The 17,513-nt window shown below is 36.2% G+C and overlaps 1 protein-coding gene across 1 annotated transcript; it reads right to left on the bottom strand.

The window, feature by feature from the left end:
• Nucleotides 1-7,661: 7,661 nt before the first annotated feature.
• Nucleotides 7,662-17,381, bottom strand: LOC115421461 (transmembrane protein 231-like). Its single transcript, XM_030137364.1, has 8 exons — nt 16,912-17,381; nt 16,663-16,829; nt 14,706-14,834; nt 13,653-13,796; nt 10,540-10,621; nt 10,328-10,433; nt 8,987-9,155; nt 7,662-7,976 (listed from the first exon to the last, which is right to left on the bottom strand). The coding sequence occupies exons 1-7, from the start codon at nt 17,048-17,050 to the stop codon at nt 8,993-8,995; spliced, it is 930 nt and encodes a 309-aa protein (XP_029993224.1). The 5' UTR covers nt 17,051-17,381; the 3' UTR covers nt 7,662-7,976; nt 8,987-8,992.
• Between the last annotated feature and the right edge of the window lie 132 nt (nt 17,382-17,513).

Raw genomic sequence — 17,513 nt, 5'->3', positions numbered from 1 at the left:
AAAAAAATATGGCCAAAAATAAACCTTCCGGTATAAATTTTGTGTCATAAACTGAAACACAGACATATACTCAGCAAATCAAGAAAGAAAATGACAAAATGAACAAAATCACGTTAAATATTAACACTAAAACATGTTTTTGGTGCTAAAACAATATGATACGTTTTAACTGTGATTAGACTGATCAAAATCTACATTAGAGCCAAAGAGGTTTGAGAGATTTATGCGGAAAAAAAGCTGAAAAATATTGCTATATGATGACTTTATGACATTTGTTTGTGCATGTACACTTTTGGCCACACAGGGTCGTAAATTAGAGAGATGCCCTGGGTTTAACTGTCTGAAAGTGTCGGTTTAAGAGTACTGGTGTAGTTTTAATAGTTAACCCGTTAGTTTCCCAGTGGTGCTTCTGTGGTTTTCAGGTCGGACTTAAGTTTTAACGTTAACGGAAGAACCGGAGCCGTTGGTTTGACTCAGTTCGAAGAAAGTATTTGAACCCCGGAGGTGAAAAGAGGAGCAGAGTCCGGAGACAAGCCCCGATAATGTGTGTGTAATTGGAAAAGGAAATGGCTGACCTTTAGCTTTTGTTTGGAGGGAGCGGAGCCGGTGCCTCGCGCGTCCTGGTCGGTGTCCCCGGTGCGTCCTCGGTGCGCCCTGGTCGGTGTCCCCGGTGTCCTCTCCTCCTCCTCCCTGTGTGTGTGTGTCCGCTCGGATACCTCCAGTGTCCGCTTGTGTTTGAGACGTGGCCAGTGAGTCCCCTCCACCTCCTCCACCTCCTCCACCCCCTCGTGCTCCCCCTACGTCCCCGGCTGAGTCGCGGTGGGCCGGGCGCGAGGGGCTGCGTGCGGGACACAGATACATGTGGGCGGGGCCTGCGTCAATTAACGGTGGACGGGAGTCTCCGCGTGCCGGGAGATACGGGTATCCTGCAGAGTCACAGTTCGAGGTTCACCAAAAGCACAACAGAGGTGGAAGAAGTGTCGATTTTTTTTTTCATTTAAGTATTTTTGATTATTTTTTATTTATTTTTTTACATTTATTTTTTGTATTTTTTTAGTTTTATTTTTTACACTCCTGTCAAATAGGTCTGTGGAATCCTTCACGTACAATGGGAATTGTGGTAAATGGGTAAACGTTAAGTACGAACTCGGAAATTGCACTTGAACGCCCCCTCATGTGTGGAAGTGGAATAAGTATTGATTTTTTATTATTATATTATTATTATTTAAGTTTTTTTTTTTTTTTTTTTTTTTTTTTTTTAAATTTTTATTTTTTTTTTTTTTACATTTATTTTTTTGTATTTTTTGAAATTTATTTTTACACTCCTGTCAAATAGGTCTGTGGAATCCTTCACGTGCTATGGGAATTGTGGTAAATGGGTAAACGTTAAATACCAACTCGGAAATTGCAAAGAACGCCCCCTTATGTCGTAGAAGTGGAAATAAGTATTGATTTTTTTTTCATTTAAGTTTTTTAAATTATTATTTATTTATTTATTTATTTTTTACATTTATTTTTGTATTTTTTTAGTTTTATTTTTACACTCTTGTCAAATAGGTCTGTGGAATCCTTCACGTGCTATGGGAATTGTGGTAAATGGGTAAATGTTAGGTACGAACTCGGAAATTGCACTTGAACGCCCCCTCATGTTGTAATTTCCACTGGAGAATTGGGGGGTAAAAAAAAAAAGAGAGAAACCGGTAATTAGTTCCAATAATCAGGGTTAAACACACAGAAAACCAAGCAGTGTTAATTTTGTAGAGTTCTATTGATCGTATTTATTTATTTTGCCTTTATTCATTATTGTTTTGGTTGGTTTTTTTTGTTTTTTTTTTCTTTTTTAACACTCCTGCGGTTTTAAATAGCCTGGGTCTGTGGAAGCCTTCACGTACTATGGGAATTATGGTAATTACTAGTTACCGCTTCAAAACTTGCACTTGAACGCCCCCTCACGTTTTATTTCCCCCTGGAGAACTGGGAAAAATATTGATTGACGACCTGCTGAGATGAAAATAATGCTGCCTTCAGGTCCTATCGGGAAGATTATCCTTTCCACTTGTGAATTCAAAATTACCTTTGCATTGTGTTCCAAATGCTTTTGTTGATGTTTCCAAATGAAAAATGGCTGACACAATTTATGGTGACCTGGCGCTTGAGTAAAACAGTTTTGGACATGTTAATTCATCTGATACAGTTTTCTTTTCTTTTTTCCAAAATGTGTTTACTATAAATGTGCAAAATCATCAAAGTAAAAGCATTGCATATCTGGCATGATGAATTCCTCATTAATCTACGCCATGTTGAAAAGGTCAAAGGTTATTTTCATGTTGTGGATCAAACATTTTCCCCAGTTCTCTAGTTCATGTGCAAATTTCAAGTTCATAACTAGCATTTACCATAATTCCCATAGCACGTGAAGGCAGGATAACATTTAACCCTTTACTTGTTTTAGAACTTTAAATCAACTCAATAAAACCAGTTTTCACATGTTGAACCATGTAGGTGAGGTTTTATTTTACACTGAAACAGGTCCTGTTGTTATATTAAAGATAAAACAATCTGAAAACTCTGATTTACTAAAACAGATTTTAGAGCCTCGTGTCAGATTCAGATCTGAACTTCAACGGTTTCATAATTTCAACCAAATATTCCACCTCTGTGTGAACTAGTCACAGCTTGATGCCTATAAACTCTTCTGTGAGATGATTTAGGGTTAGAGCTGATGAGAAGAAATGACTTACTGAAGGCTGTGTGCCACCGTCGACCAAAAGCATCTACTAATGGAAACTAAAAAGGAACAATAAATAAACAGCCATGAAAAAAACTTCATGGAGTTTGATAAATGACAGTGGAGGGACACAGTTGGTTTATATATATTAAAGGATTAAATAAAATAATGGAACATTTTTACAAAATAATAAATAACGTGAAAATAAGAAAAATAAAATTACTAAAATAAGAAAAAACATGAACAAAATGAATAATTCAACAAAATAAAACATAAGCAAATTAAGCCACAAAGTAAATAAATCTGAAGAAAACATAAGGAAATAAGCAACAAAATGAAGAAAACAAAACAAAACATGGAGTTTGATAAATGACAGTAGATGGAGACACTTGATTTATGTTCAGTTAATGATATATTTGGTGGAAAAAGTCAATTTTTCCTAATTTTTTCTGATTTGATATAATAATCTTTAAATTTACCTTGAGGTTTTATGAACATCTACATGAATAAACATATATATTCAAAAATCCTTATTTTCATTTAAAGATGCAAAAACACAGAGGATACTATAGAATAAATAATGATAAATGATCTCAGAAAGGTCAATATAGACAAATTTATTTAGAAGTCGCCACAAAAATAATTGTAAGGCTTTAGAGGTTAAAGCAGCGTATGACTTTCATCACAAAGTCGGGTCAGAAGAAACAGAAGGAATCACCAGAAGTCAGTTGTCATCTTATCATACATGTACTGTAAGGAGTGAGTGAGCGGTGAGGGTCCGCCCATGCCCTGTCTGTTTGTGAGGCCTGTATGATAAACCTACACAATGACATATTCCAAAAATGTCATGAAACTGATGTCTAGGTATTGTTTTTCACAATCACACACCATGTATTATAAGATGACAGTTGACTTATAGTGATTCCTTCCATTTCTTCTGACCCGGTAGTGGACACTGTTTCATTGCTTGTTGTCTTCATGTTTGTTGCTGCTGCGGCTGCGTGGAATTCCCATTCCCACAATGCACTTCATGACAAAATTTCCAAAAAGGCCTGAGTGCCGTGTCGGTTTGGTATGTAAACAAACACACTGCTTGTGATGGAGTCATCTTTGAAGTTGTTCACCTTGATGGAAGGGATTCAGGTGTGAAAGAATGGAAAGACTAATGGATTATTATCATTACCTTCTATGTTTGAGTTGGTATTCTAGGCCCACATTAAATGAATCATAACAAAACTAAACTCTTCATTTTTTCCTTCAAATGCTGGAAATCTGTTGAGGATCTGAAAATGAAGATGGCATCAACTATAGCATTTTTAGCAGTTTGTTAGCGTTTAGCATCAGTTATCACTTATTATTGTTTATTTCTGAACAAATAAAATTGCTTCCTGTTTAAAATAACCAACATGGTGACAACAAATGTGATGCACACTGAAAAACAACCCAAAGGTGTAGTAGTTGGATATGAAACATGCATCACATATTAGCATTGACAGGTTCCTACAGAGAAACAGCAGAGACCATTTGTTTGGGTCTGATGGTGAAACTGTGAAGGACTGATTATAAGATTCAACCACAGGAAAAAAGGATGCATCTGGTTCCTGAGCAGCCCAGACTCATATCCTGCTCTTCTATAGTCGGCTTTTGACCAGGAACAGCCCGCTGAACGGACAGACGGGGGTGGGGGTGAGGGGGGAGTGCCTCTGGGCGCTGATCTGGGACCAGTTTCAAAGAGCCACAGTGTGGTGTCAAAACAGAAGACAGGCAGAAGGAGGTGAGAGCAGGTCAACGCTCTGTCATTCAAACAATAGAAACACAATAACCTGGTAACTGTGAGTAAAGGCGTCCCCATTTACTCCAATAAACCACTTTAACCAGAGGTGTGACCACAGTGTCATGTGGGGGGGGGGGGGAGTTCACATGTTCTGTGTCCGTGACTGTCAAACAGGGGTCCGTTCGGCTCTGGCAGGCTGAACAGGGCATTTTACAGGGGGGTACAGCTTGGCCCTGGGGGGCAGTGCTTGGCCCTGGGGGAGCAGAGTTTGTCCCTGGGGGGGCACTGTCCCCTCTCAGGCCACGCCCCCGACTTTAACCCTTTCATGCGTGAATTATTGAGAAGCAGGGACGATGGGACATGTATTGAGAAAATCAATTAGACTCAGTTCTTATTTTGAGGGAAATACACACCTGCATACGGACGGTTTGGATGGAGTTTATGGTAAATATCATACTTTCCATAAACACATTCATTGGTTTTACTTGTGAATCAATGTTGTAGAAGATGACGGTGTTTCCATGGTAACTACAGAGCCTCTGAACGTCCAAATGGTTCATATCTGATGACCATTAAAAGATGACAAACTGTATTTTACATCAATTATTTCCATGTATTGATAGGATAAGTGGATCAACAGGTATTACACAGTTACATCAGTAGATGGCTTTGGTCACCAGTGGATGTTTAGGTCTTAATGTGTTCAGTGAAGCTTGAATAACTACAACATCCATGAAAGGGTTAATGCCTTTATGTGACATTTGTCGATGGCTTTGACTGACACCATCGTTTTGTCCTGTTTTTCCTTCTTTTCATCCACCTAACAGTATCTTCAGCTGCTCTGTCGATGTAACAGAAGCTTCTAAATGCCCAGAACATGCGACATAAACGTTCTTTTTAAAGTGGAGCGAACAGGGTGGAACTCTTACAAAACACAAACTGGCAAACGGCGAATGGATTCAGTGACATAATCCTGTGGTGCCGGTCCAGATGTGGAAAAATTCCAGGGGTTTAATGCAACTTAAAACACATCCTGCAAACACACACACAACAAACCTGGACGTGAACATGTGTGTTCAAACATCTCCAAGGACACTGAATCAGAGGGAAAATGAAAACCACAACTCCTGTCCCTGAACTGGTTCCTATTATCCTCACATCAGCCCTGCATCCACAAAACACCATGAAAAATACACAACACACTGTCCCTTCAGCTCTTGTTCTTAAGCATCATAATTGTTTATCTTAACTCTTTCATATGTTGTACAATTATTCAAGTTTCAATTAAAACCACAATATTTACTATAATTAGTCCAAACTAATACTGTTAATAATAGTGTATCCCTCATTATAACCACATACTTGTAACAATTTTTAGACTCATCTACATATATTTCTTAATTATCATATTAATAATATATTGTCTAGTACATATTGTACAAATTGCTGTTCTGTGTTTAATAGTGTTGTATATGCATATTTAGAGTTGTGTATATATACATGTGTGTATATTTTTCCCTCTACTTTAATTATACTTGCATGGAGGAGCTGTAATACACAATAATTTAATGTATTCTGATTCTGATTCTGATAAAGTAAAGAGTCCTGAACAGAATCCAGGAAACTTTCCCCGTATGGCCGATGACGCAGCTCCATCTGAGTCGACTGTATGAACATAAACTGGTCTGCTGTAGAACAGGTTGTACAGTTGTTGAGATACGGTCATGTCATGGCTCATATGTTTGAAGTACAGCGTCTACCATCCATGGGCCATATTTCATTCAGATCTGGACCAGACCCCCTTCACTGTGGCGCTGTAAAACTGACAACATGGAAACATGTACAACTCTGTAGTTCTGGGGTGCGATGTTGTTTATGTTGTTTATTTCAGTGTGCGATGTTTGTTTGTTGTTGGTAATTTAGTTTCCTTACTATTATTATTATCATATTCTGACTTTATTCCTTTATTTATTCTAATTATCATTAGTAGTTTTGCTATTATTAAACTGTATATGTATATATTGTGTACCTTAGAACAGTGGTTCTCAACCTTTTTTCAGTCATGTACCCCTTAACCAGTGCAAAGCATTTTTGGTTGAAAAAAAAAAAAAAAAAAAAGACTTAAAACAGAGTGCTGTGCCATCAGTGTCTGATTTATTCAACTTTGGAACTCCATTTGTAATGGTCTCTCTTGAACTATTTGGAAATAAAAAGATATAACTAAAAAAAGAAAGAAAGAATCAACTTAATTATAAATAAAGATTTGTGCACATAAAAATAATTATCAACATAAAGTGTCCTCCTTTGGGATCAAAGTAAAGATCTGTTCGCAAAAAGAGTTACGCTTCAAACATGACTCCATTTTTTGAGTTTTCAAGTGATTGACAGGTGACGCTAGGTGGCATGTGACAGGTTGGGTCGAACCATTCTGGTATGGGGGAGACTCTGGGCTTTTAGGAGGATGAAATTGAATAGTCTACTGAATATAAATACATTTTATGAACTTAAATATTTTTCTGAGATATTTAATTAATTTAATAATTATTTTTAAAGGATTTTTGCATGGATGCTACTTTTTAAATATATTTCAAAATCTCCCGTACCCCTGGAGTGCCTTCATGTACCCCCAGTTGTTATTTATTATTTCTACTTTATTATTTCTACTTGTATTTTCTAATGTGCAAAGACCAGTTTTTCATTGTTTTTATAGTTAATTTAATTACGATTTTCTTTCCTTTTTGTCTTGCAATATTTTTTTTTTTAACTTTATTTATCATTTCTTACACAATTGTGAACTTGCCCCCCCACCCCCAATCCAGGTGGCATCCCCACAAATACACCCATATAAACACATGTTTCAAATGGGCAAAAAGAACACCAAAATGTCTTGTAATATTTCTGATATGTGTACATCTATCTATCTATCTATCTATCTATCTATCTATCTATCTATCTATCTATCTATCTATCTATCTATCTATCTATCTATCTATCTATCTATCTATCTATCTATCTATCTATCTATCTATCTATCTATCTATCTACCTACCTACCTACCTACCTACCTACCTACCTACCTACCTACCTACCTACCTACACTGTTAAGACATAAGATCCATATAAATTAGACGTTACATGAAGTTAGAAAGACCAAAAATGGACATGTATTTATTGTTTATTATCCCCAAATACTATGTACAGACTAACACGGGGGACAGGATGTTTCTCTACTGTTACAAAATTCTCATAAACATACAAATGATAAAAATATAAAACGTCTTTCATGTTTTTTTCAGCATCAAAAGAGAAAAGGTGTTTTTGAGGAATCCGCCTGACTCCTGTACAAACCTGTTCAGGAACAGATGAACACATGAATCAATCTTTGTGCTTTTATGTCTGATGTTCATGTCACAGAAGTATGAAGGCGTAAAGACGAGCCAAATATTCAGCAGTTGATGTGGTTTTTTTCACCTCCTGTGGAAACACATGAGGGTAAATGTGTGACTTAGACACTGGGGTAAAACAGATAAAACAGACTGGGCTGCAACAACAAGGCTTAACTTCAGCTCCTTAATGTTACAATACTACTAGTTTACCCTTCCAGCATCCAGGTGAGCATATTATCCACACTTTGCACTTCAGGTTATAAAAAGTCATATTATTTTTCACAATTTGTATTGGGTTAGAAATTTAGAATTCAAAATCAGTTCATTTTTGCATGATTTTTTTTTTTTTTTACAAATTAACTGAATTAAATATTGATGTTTAGAAAATATATGGACATAAATATTGGAACACATCATGTCTACAGCTGTAAGATGTCCTGTTCATGATGAATTAAAATAAAAACATTAATATTTCCTTAAAGTTTAATGGTAGATTTTTCTTCCTCAGTGAGATGTGAAGAAAGTCGATGGTTAGTTATGGTAAAAAATGATTATTTACAGTCAGAACATGTAAAATATTTGAGAAATTTACAGGTAGAACATTTAAAATCATAGTCATGGATTAAAAAAACAAAATCTCCCATTAATCTTTAAGGAAATATTGATGTTTATAAACTATATGGGCATAAATACTGGGACACATTATGTCTACAGCTGTAAAATGTCCTGTTCATGATGATTTGAGATTAAACATAAATATTTACTTAAAGTTTAATGGGAGATTTTTCTTCCTAAGTGATATTTTAGAAATTTAGAGGTAAAATATTTGAAATCATAGTCATGGATAAAAAAAAAAAAACAAAAAAAAAAAAAGGAAACTAAATCAATGCTGAGAGAAATTCAGTCCAAACCATCTCTGAGGCATTTTAGAAGCAAAGATAACAATTTAACCCAAACTAACCAATGCAATGATATTCATCCCAATATAAAACTATATTATTACATTAGTCATTATTGTTTTGTATCCCAGACTCCTGTTAGAAAACAAACACCTGAATTCAACGTGTCCACATACTTTTGTCCATATAGTGTACGTACCTGTGGTCATGAGAGGTGAGGTTTCCCCAGTGGGATGGGTACAGTAGTTAGAACTTGGTTCTGAAAAACAAATCTCTGGATGCGTTCAAAGACCCAGAGGAAGATGAGAAGAACACTGACGTACTGAATCCAGGCAAATTTAATGGTTTCCCAGAAGCCGGGACGATAAGTAGAGGAAGGTTAAGGCACAGACAGCGGTACAGCATGAGTGAAAATGTACAAAATAACACATGAGGTGAGTGGGTTCAAGGGTCAGGTCACTTAAATCAGATCCACTGTTACCAGCTGACACCTGAGCTTTGACTCACTGTATTAAATGAGCGTCATTGACACAGATTTAGTTCAACAGCAGAGGTGTCGAACTCATTTTAGTTCAGGTTCCACATTCAGACCAATATGACCTAAAGTGGGTCAGACCAGTAAAATACAATACATAAAACAACATAATAACCTATAAATGCGCATGAACATCTGAATTTATTAAAGATTATAATGTAAGTTGTGTCTCTTATCACATGTTTAAGGCCCCCATTTATAAGCTGAGGACTGCCTCTGGGGTGTCCTGTTACAAAATGTAAAAAATGTTCTTGTAAATGAATTGTCAATTTTAAATGTTGTTATAAATTGACTGATTGATAAATAATGAGAAATAACAAACTTTTCTATGTGTTTTAAAGTGAAAAAAGTAAAATTACATTAAGAAAATGTTTACATTTACATCTCCTCTTTTGGGGGTGGCCATGGCTCAGATGGTAGAGCGGGTTGTCCAATAATCAAAGGGTTGGCGGTTTGAATCCCACTCTGTCCCAGTCATGTGCTGTTGTAATCTTGTAGCTCTGAGACAAATATTCCTTTTGAGTCAAACCCATTCTCTCATTAATTCTTGAATTTCACATTTTGACCCAAGGCTGTATCTTGGAAAGTTCAGCCAACCAGCATTGTTTACTTGATTTTTCTTCATCAGTGACTCTCATGTGGTAAAATTTCATTACTTTTATTCTGGAAGCATTTTCCTTGTAGACCAGTGTAATGGATCCACTGTGCACTTTGAGTTTGTGTTCATAGAAAAGCGCTATATAAATATAATCCATTATTATTATCCTCTTTCCCTTCCTGTTTAAATCACCTTTGAGCGGGTGCAATGTTTCACACACTGAGTCCGAGTTACACTTCATCGATCAAGAATACATCACATCATCACAATAACTTCACGAAAAGAATAAAAAAGAAAATGTTTTACTCTTTACGGGTATTTGTTCATGTTCATTCACATTTGGTCTGAAAGGATAAAACTGTGCGTACTAGAACAGCTGACATGTAAAGGTTTGATCTGAAGGATATGTAATGAGCTCCAGGGGGTAGCGGATCTGAGCCTTCAGCTGAAACGGAGAAGCAGCCGCTCGTCCGACGGTCCAGACCGGCATGGGACAGGACAGGACCGTGGACACTGGAACGGAACCAGACAAACATGGAACTGTCAGTGGGTTTGAAGAACACTGGAGATTCAGTCTGAGAGAAAATAAGGAGCAAAGTCAGAGCTGTTGTCAACGTACGGTTTCTGTCCTGGTACATTTGAATGATGTTTTCGAGGTCGTATGAAGCTGCAAATGGACTGGAACCATCGATCACCGACACCTGGGAAAACGCAAAGAAGAAAAACACACAGACATTAGACCTCAGGCAGCAACATCCTAATAAATGTGGCTTTAAAATGTAGAAATTCTTCTCAGAGACAGAAGGAGATGAACTGAATGTATAAATGTGTTGGGTCAGAACAGTTAGGGTTAAATAATGGAACAGTCCAACGGATGAATTAAAGCAAAGTAGAAACATAAACCAGTTTAAAAACCCTTTAAACCCTAAGCCTAAAACGGTCCACCTGGAGTTTTCTTTTCTTATTTTGATTAATTAAAAGCTTAGAAAGTATGCTGAGTGAGTCCATTTGACCATTTTTCCAGGTCTTTCAAAATTTAGATGATTATTTACAATTTAATGCATGTTATAATACTACTAAAATTCCTTCTTCTCTAGCTTCTAGGACAGGCGTGAGTGAAATTACCGTAATGACTCAATAAATCCTATACAGTGCAACATCTCAGGTTTCAGAAACAGAAACAGTGAAGAGTTACATCCATCCATTTATTCTATTATGTGCGATTGATTGTTTTGGTGAAATGTGAGATATGTACACTTCTGTTGCAAACCAAAATGCAACGTTAAAGATTTTTCAGTTCAATTCAAACTGCATATGTGCAGGGTGAGTCAGAGATGACACGTCAGGTTTTAAAGAGTTAAAGCAGTGGTTCTCAACTGCTCTGGCTTCAGCACCCACCATCACCCCTCAATGATAAGACACGACCCAAAGTTAAAGTTCTCAAATGTATTTAATAAAGATGGTGCATTTTGAACCTGAGATCAAATAGAATATCACAGCATGAAAACACAGAAGACCAGTTTAATGAGAAACCAAACTGACCAGCAGGTGGCGATGATAAATATGGAAATATTCCCTTTTATGCTAAATTAGGTCCATTTGAACCAAAACTAAAAAGTTACAAATTAAAAGTTCATTCAGTCACTTTTTCCAGAATTAAACACACTGAGGTTTTGTCCAGTGTAGGTAAAACCGTATCTGATGTGGTCGTCGTCAAACCTGAGTTTCTCTATGACATGAATATGAATGTTTGATTCTTCTTTTATGTTGTTAAATGTCTGGTGTTAATTATCATTACAGCACATTACTGCCACCTACTGTTGGGGAGTGTGAATGGACGGCGCTCAGCTCCATAAAAAACAAAGCACACGATTGGTTTATTAACATTATTTCAACCCAGACAAAGGCCCCTGACCCACTAAAAAGGGGTTTGGACCCACTTTTGGGCCGTGACCCACCAGTTGAGAATCACTGGTTTAAAGGAAAAAATATAAGGATGAGGAAAATCGAGAACGGTAATGGAAGTGTTTTAAGAGAAATTTAACTGCATAGTTTTGTTCTGTTCTTGATCTAAACAGACTCATCTGAGTTGTGTTTAATGGAAACTTCTAAAGTCGTGGAAAAAATTATTAGACCACTCTTCTTTTCTTCAATTTCTTGTTCATTTTAATGCCTGGTACAACTACAGGTTCATTTGTTTGGACAAATATAATGATAAGGACAAAAATAGCTCATAGTAGTTTATTTTCAGAGCTGATATCTATCCATTTAACATGTTTTCTTGATAAAAACCAAAATCCCTTCAGTTCTTCCATCAGTATCTATGACATTGTACTGACAAAAAAAGTGTTTTTAGGCATTCCCTGTTTTTTTTCTGTCTGTTTTAGTCACATGACACACACATAAGTTAGTACTGGATTGCAGAACTATTGTTTTTGATGGCTTTTGATGGTCTAATACTTTTTTCCTCGACTGTAAGTTTATACTTCTGCTGCTTTACAAACATGGCAAGAAAAAGAAATTTAAAAGTGACATGTAAGTACTGTGAATCTACCTACCTATCCATCTGTCTGTCTGCTGTAATGGAATTTTTGGTCTTTTTATGTCTGAGTGTGAGAGGTCGGCTTTTATTGTTTTAATGTATAGCTACTTTTATTAATTTTATTCATTCTTTTATGTGTTTTTATTTGTTTTTATGTCTGTGTGCAGCACTTTGGCCAACTGTGCTGTTTGTTTTAGAAATAAAGTTGAGTTGAGTCTGTAACTACGCCTTTGCCTTTGGACCTGTATTCATGGTCTATGTCATCTACACTTACATATTTTACATATTTTTATTTTTAGTGAGCAGATGGCATGTCTGTGACGGTTGACCTGGTACTTATCAGATAACTGGTGTCCGTCTTGTCACATCTGTTCAGTAAAGATAGAACTGAAGAACTAAGGTTATGGTAACTGACAAGAAGATATAACATCTGGTATCTGTGGTCCGTAGTTAGGGTTAGGACTCAGACTGATGCGACACTCTGTAGAGGTCGGGGCTCACTTGCAAATAAAAAATAAGATTTTACCTCAGAAGAATTGCAATTTCCTCTATGGACAAAAGTATGCGGACACGTTGAATTCAGGTGTTTCTTTTTGAACGTCTTTAAATTTTAAATGTTCTACCTCGAAATTTCTCAAATATTTTTCATGCTCTGACTGTAAATAATAATTTTCTACCACAACTAACCATCTACTTTACTTCACATCTCACTGAGGAAGAAAAATCTACCATTAAACTTTAAGGAAATATTGATGTTTATAAAATATATGGACATAAATATTGGGACACATCATGTCTACAGCTGTAAGATGTCCTGTTCATGATGATTCAACAGATAAACATAAATATTTCCTTAAAGTTTAATGGGAGCATTTTCTTCCTAAGTGATATTTTAGAAATTTAGAAAATTTAAAATCATAGTCATGGATTAAAAACAACAACAAAACCAAAACAAAATCAAAACTGAGAGAAATTAAGTCAAAACCATCTCTGAGGCATTTCAGAAGCAAAGATAACAATTTAAACCAAACTAACCAATGCAGTGATATTTACTGTTTTGTATCCCAGACCCCTGTTAGAAAAGAAACACCCAAATTTGACGTGTCTACATACTTTTGTCCATATAGTGTATTGAAGACAAAGTGCAGGACACAGTGACCAGAATGAAAGATGAGTTGACGTGGTCTCACATTGTAGATGTTGTAGAGGCCTCGGTGGGGCAGGGGCGTCCTCTGCTGAAGCCTCAGGTCTCCATTGATGAACAGTTTGGATCCAGGGACTGAAGAAGAATACTGAACATAGGCCAGACTCTGCATCACCACCGTAGACATCCGCTGCACAACACAAACACACAAACACTCCTGTAAGGGTCAACAACAAACACAAACGCTGATACGAGGAGAAGGCAGTCCAACCAGGTGAACCAGGACACGTTCACATCTGGTCCTAAATCAGATTCATGTCTGATATTTTGGAATGTGACTTCAGACTGAGCGGTCATTTCAATGATGTAAAAGTCAGATAAAGTGCAACAGATGTCATAGTTCTGCGCTGATGGAGGCAGGACCCGGAAAGAGCCATATTTTGGTAGTTTTTCTTTATATTTATGATAAATGAGCCAAAAATGAACAAAATGATCTTAATTTGTGATCATTTTGTTCATTTTTCACTAGTTTTCTTCATTTTATTGATAATTTTGTTAATTTTTGTCTTGTTTTTCATTAAATTTATGATAAATGAGCCAAAAATGGAAAACATGAGGAGAACATTAACAAAATTTTCTTAATATGTGATCAATTTTTTTCATTTTTGGCCCATTTTTCTTATAGTTTATGAATAAATGGGAATTTTCTTAAAATGCATGAGAATTTTGATCAGTTTTGGCAAATCTTTCTTACTTTTTGAGAATTTTGTTCATTTTTTGCTTGTTTTTGTAAATATAATTTTATCATTTCATCTGACTTTTGCATCAATGAAATGCAACAGATGTCATGACAGATGTGTCTGTACTGAAGGAAGCGGGACCCAGAAAAATCCATATTTACTTCAATAAACACAGTGTGATGCATGTGATGTCACTTCAAGATCGTAGACTGTTCACACATGAGTCTGATAGCATCGCATTTACAATATAATGTAAAAACCACCTAACAAAAATGGATTTTATCCCAAAATCTGAACTGAACAGTAGGAAACTGCAGTGTGAATGAATCTAAAGTGTGTGCTTTGGACATGATACATACAAAGAGCTGGTAGCTGAAGGTGAGCAGTAGCTGGATGCTGTAAACCTGTTCATCAGGTTTTAGCGGCAGCTCCAGCTGAAAATTCAGGAGGTCCAACTTCCCATCCTGGTTCTTGTCCTCTTCTCTCACCTGCATCATATGAGCAAAGAAAGAAAGAAAGAGTTTATTTTTTTGTTTGTCCAATGCCTGTTTTCAAACCACTAATAAAAAACAATGAATCTCTTCTACATCTCATCTAAAACTGAAGGATCTGGTCCATTTAAATACATTCAAAGTCATTTTAAATGAACAATAAAAGGATAAATCTGGATGTAGATGTTTTTCTAACTGATTGAACCGGTTTCTGCTTTGAGATGCTTTTAAGGAACACTGATGTTACACTTCTAGTATTTTTTAAATTATTGATGGTGTGTAATGTTATAATGTTATATTTATGGTTTTAGAATGGAGTTTTAGTATGTGTTTTGTTGTAGATATATGGATGAAGTGTCTTTTAATAGTCTATAACTTCTGCTGCTGCTGTCTTGGCCTCGACACTCCTGCAAAAGACATTTTTAATCTCAACCCGTTTTTTCCTGGTGTAATAGGGTCAAGGTCAAGATCAAAGTCTGGTTTATTTCTACAACAACGCAAAGTGTCCAAAGTGCTGTACAAGGATATAGGCCAAAATATAAAACATAATAAAACAATAAAAATTTATGGATATAAAAGATAAGATATGCCAAAACTGATAAAAAAAAAAAGATACACAATAATAAGATAATTAGTCTCTAAAAATACAACCAGAAGATAAAACAAATTAAAGCCATACACGTGTATTAGAAGCCAGTGCAAATACACTACCAGGCAAAAGTTTGGACTCATCTTCTTATTTAAATGACATGAGATGGACCATAGATGGCCAACAATTGCTCAGCATCATTTGGAACTCCTTCCAGACTTTTGGAAAACATTTCAGGTGACTACCTCATGAAGCTCATTGAGAGAATGCCAAGAATGCACAAAGCAGTAATAAAAGCAAAATGTGGCTATTTTGAAGAATCTAAAATATAAAACATGCTTTGAGTTTTGTCACATCTTTTTAAACTACATAATTCCATATGTGTTCATTCATAGTTTTGATGCCTTCAGTGAGAATCTACAATGGAAATAGTCATGAAAATAAAGAAAAACCAGGTGAGTCCAAACTTTTGCCTGGTAGTGTAGGTGCTTCTTTAGAATAGATTTAAAATGTTCAACAGACTGTGCACATGTGAAATGTTGGGGCAGAGAGTTCCAGAACCTTGGACCTGTCACAGAAAAGGCTCTGTCACCTTTAGTCTTCAGGCGGGTTCTTGGTACGTACAATATATATGTATATGTGTAATTTTAATTGTGTTTTATTTATTTTTAACAAATTTGTACGGTGACCTTGAATGTCCTGAAAGGCACCTATAAATAAAATGTCTTATTATTATTATTATTATTATTATTATTATTATTATTGAAATAAAGAAGAAAAGCTTTAAGGTTCATTACTGTCACCTGTTATATTTGACTTAATATGAGCCTAGAATAAACAAAACAAACACAGATCATATACATCTACAACCAGGAGAACTGAAGGTGGGTATTCAAGTGTATTTGCATGTTTTATTCTCATTTAAAACTTTTTTTTCTTCGTTTTTTTTTTTTTTTTTTTATAAAGCGCTTGGCTCTAAGGCTAAAGAAAATGAGAAATTAAAGAATCTGTTTGATTATGTTTTTTTTTTTTTTTTTTCTAAATCCATGACTATGATTTTAAATGTTCTACCTCTAAGTTATTTTTTTTCTAAATTATTAATACGCCTAAAATTAGACGATTTTTAAATAAAGGTTAATAAATCTGTCATATTAAACTGAAATATTACATATTATATAACACAGTTGACAGGACTCAGAGGTGGACATTTTCTGTCTGTGTTAAATATATTCTTACAGAGACAGACGGGATGCGAAGTCTGGATCCAAGCATGTTGTTGAGGTGAGGGAAGGTGCTCCAGGCCACATAGTCCCCATCAGTACTGGTAGCTGCCACCAGTAAAGTCTGGTACTGAAACCTGACCACCGGCTGTTCCTCATAGGCGCTTCTCTTTATCCAGAAACCTGAAACCATGTAGCTTTTAACAGTTGTGCATACACATCCTTGCAGTAATAAAAGCAGACCAGTCTAATAGTGTGTCTGTACCTTGGCTCCTGTAGGCAACCAGCAGAGGTGGGATGTATGTGAGGCAAACAACAACTACCAGAAACAGTGTGGCTTTCGTACAAACACTCGTTTTGTACCGAATCAAAGCCGGGTGGGAATAGACTTCATAGAAAGCCATGGGGAGCGTTCAACAGCTTTCGTTCAGTAGTCCACCAGAGTTGTACTTCTGTCAACTAACCGGCTAACTAGCATAACAGACAGATGCTAGTTAGCTGTTAGCTAAGTTGAAAACCACGGAGAAGTAACTTTGAGTAAAATTCAGACAAGCGACAAATAACGAACTTAAGACATGACTCGTGTGAGAGGTATCTATCAGGAAAATATGTTCTTAAACATTATTATTAGCTACACGTATTGTTTCCATTAGCCGCTAAAGTAGCAGGAACCGCGCCATGTTGCCGTTAGCTTAGCGTCTCACGGTTACCATGGCTGCGTGGTACCATGAGGCATTTACGGACTGTCGGCACAAATATTCAGCACACTATTCACATGCTGCTGCCTTCGATGTAAGGGTGTCAAACTTATTTTAGTTCAGGGTCCACATTCAGCCCACTGTGATCTGAACTGGGTCAGACCAGTAA

This window comes from Sphaeramia orbicularis, chromosome 6, assembly GCF_902148855.1.
Source record: "Sphaeramia orbicularis chromosome 6, fSphaOr1.1, whole genome shotgun sequence".
NCBI classification, from domain to species: Eukaryota; Metazoa; Chordata; class Actinopteri; order Kurtiformes; family Apogonidae; genus Sphaeramia; species Sphaeramia orbicularis.
Note: the sequence above shows the minus strand (reverse complement) of the source record. Positions and strands in the feature narration are given on the sequence as shown.

Coding starts and splice junctions, on each gene's coding strand:
- LOC115421461 (XM_030137364.1), bottom strand. CDS start 17,050: ATGGCTTTCTATGAAGTCTATTCCCACCCGGCTTTGATTCGGTACAAA. Junction 13,797..14,705: donor CCTTCAGCTACCAGCTCTTT/GTATGTATCATG, acceptor TGTGTTGTGCAG/CGGATGTCTACGGTGGTGAT. Junction 10,622..13,652: donor GCCTCTACAACATCTACAAT/GTGAGACCACGT, acceptor GCGTTTTCCCAG/GTGTCGGTGATCGATGGTTC.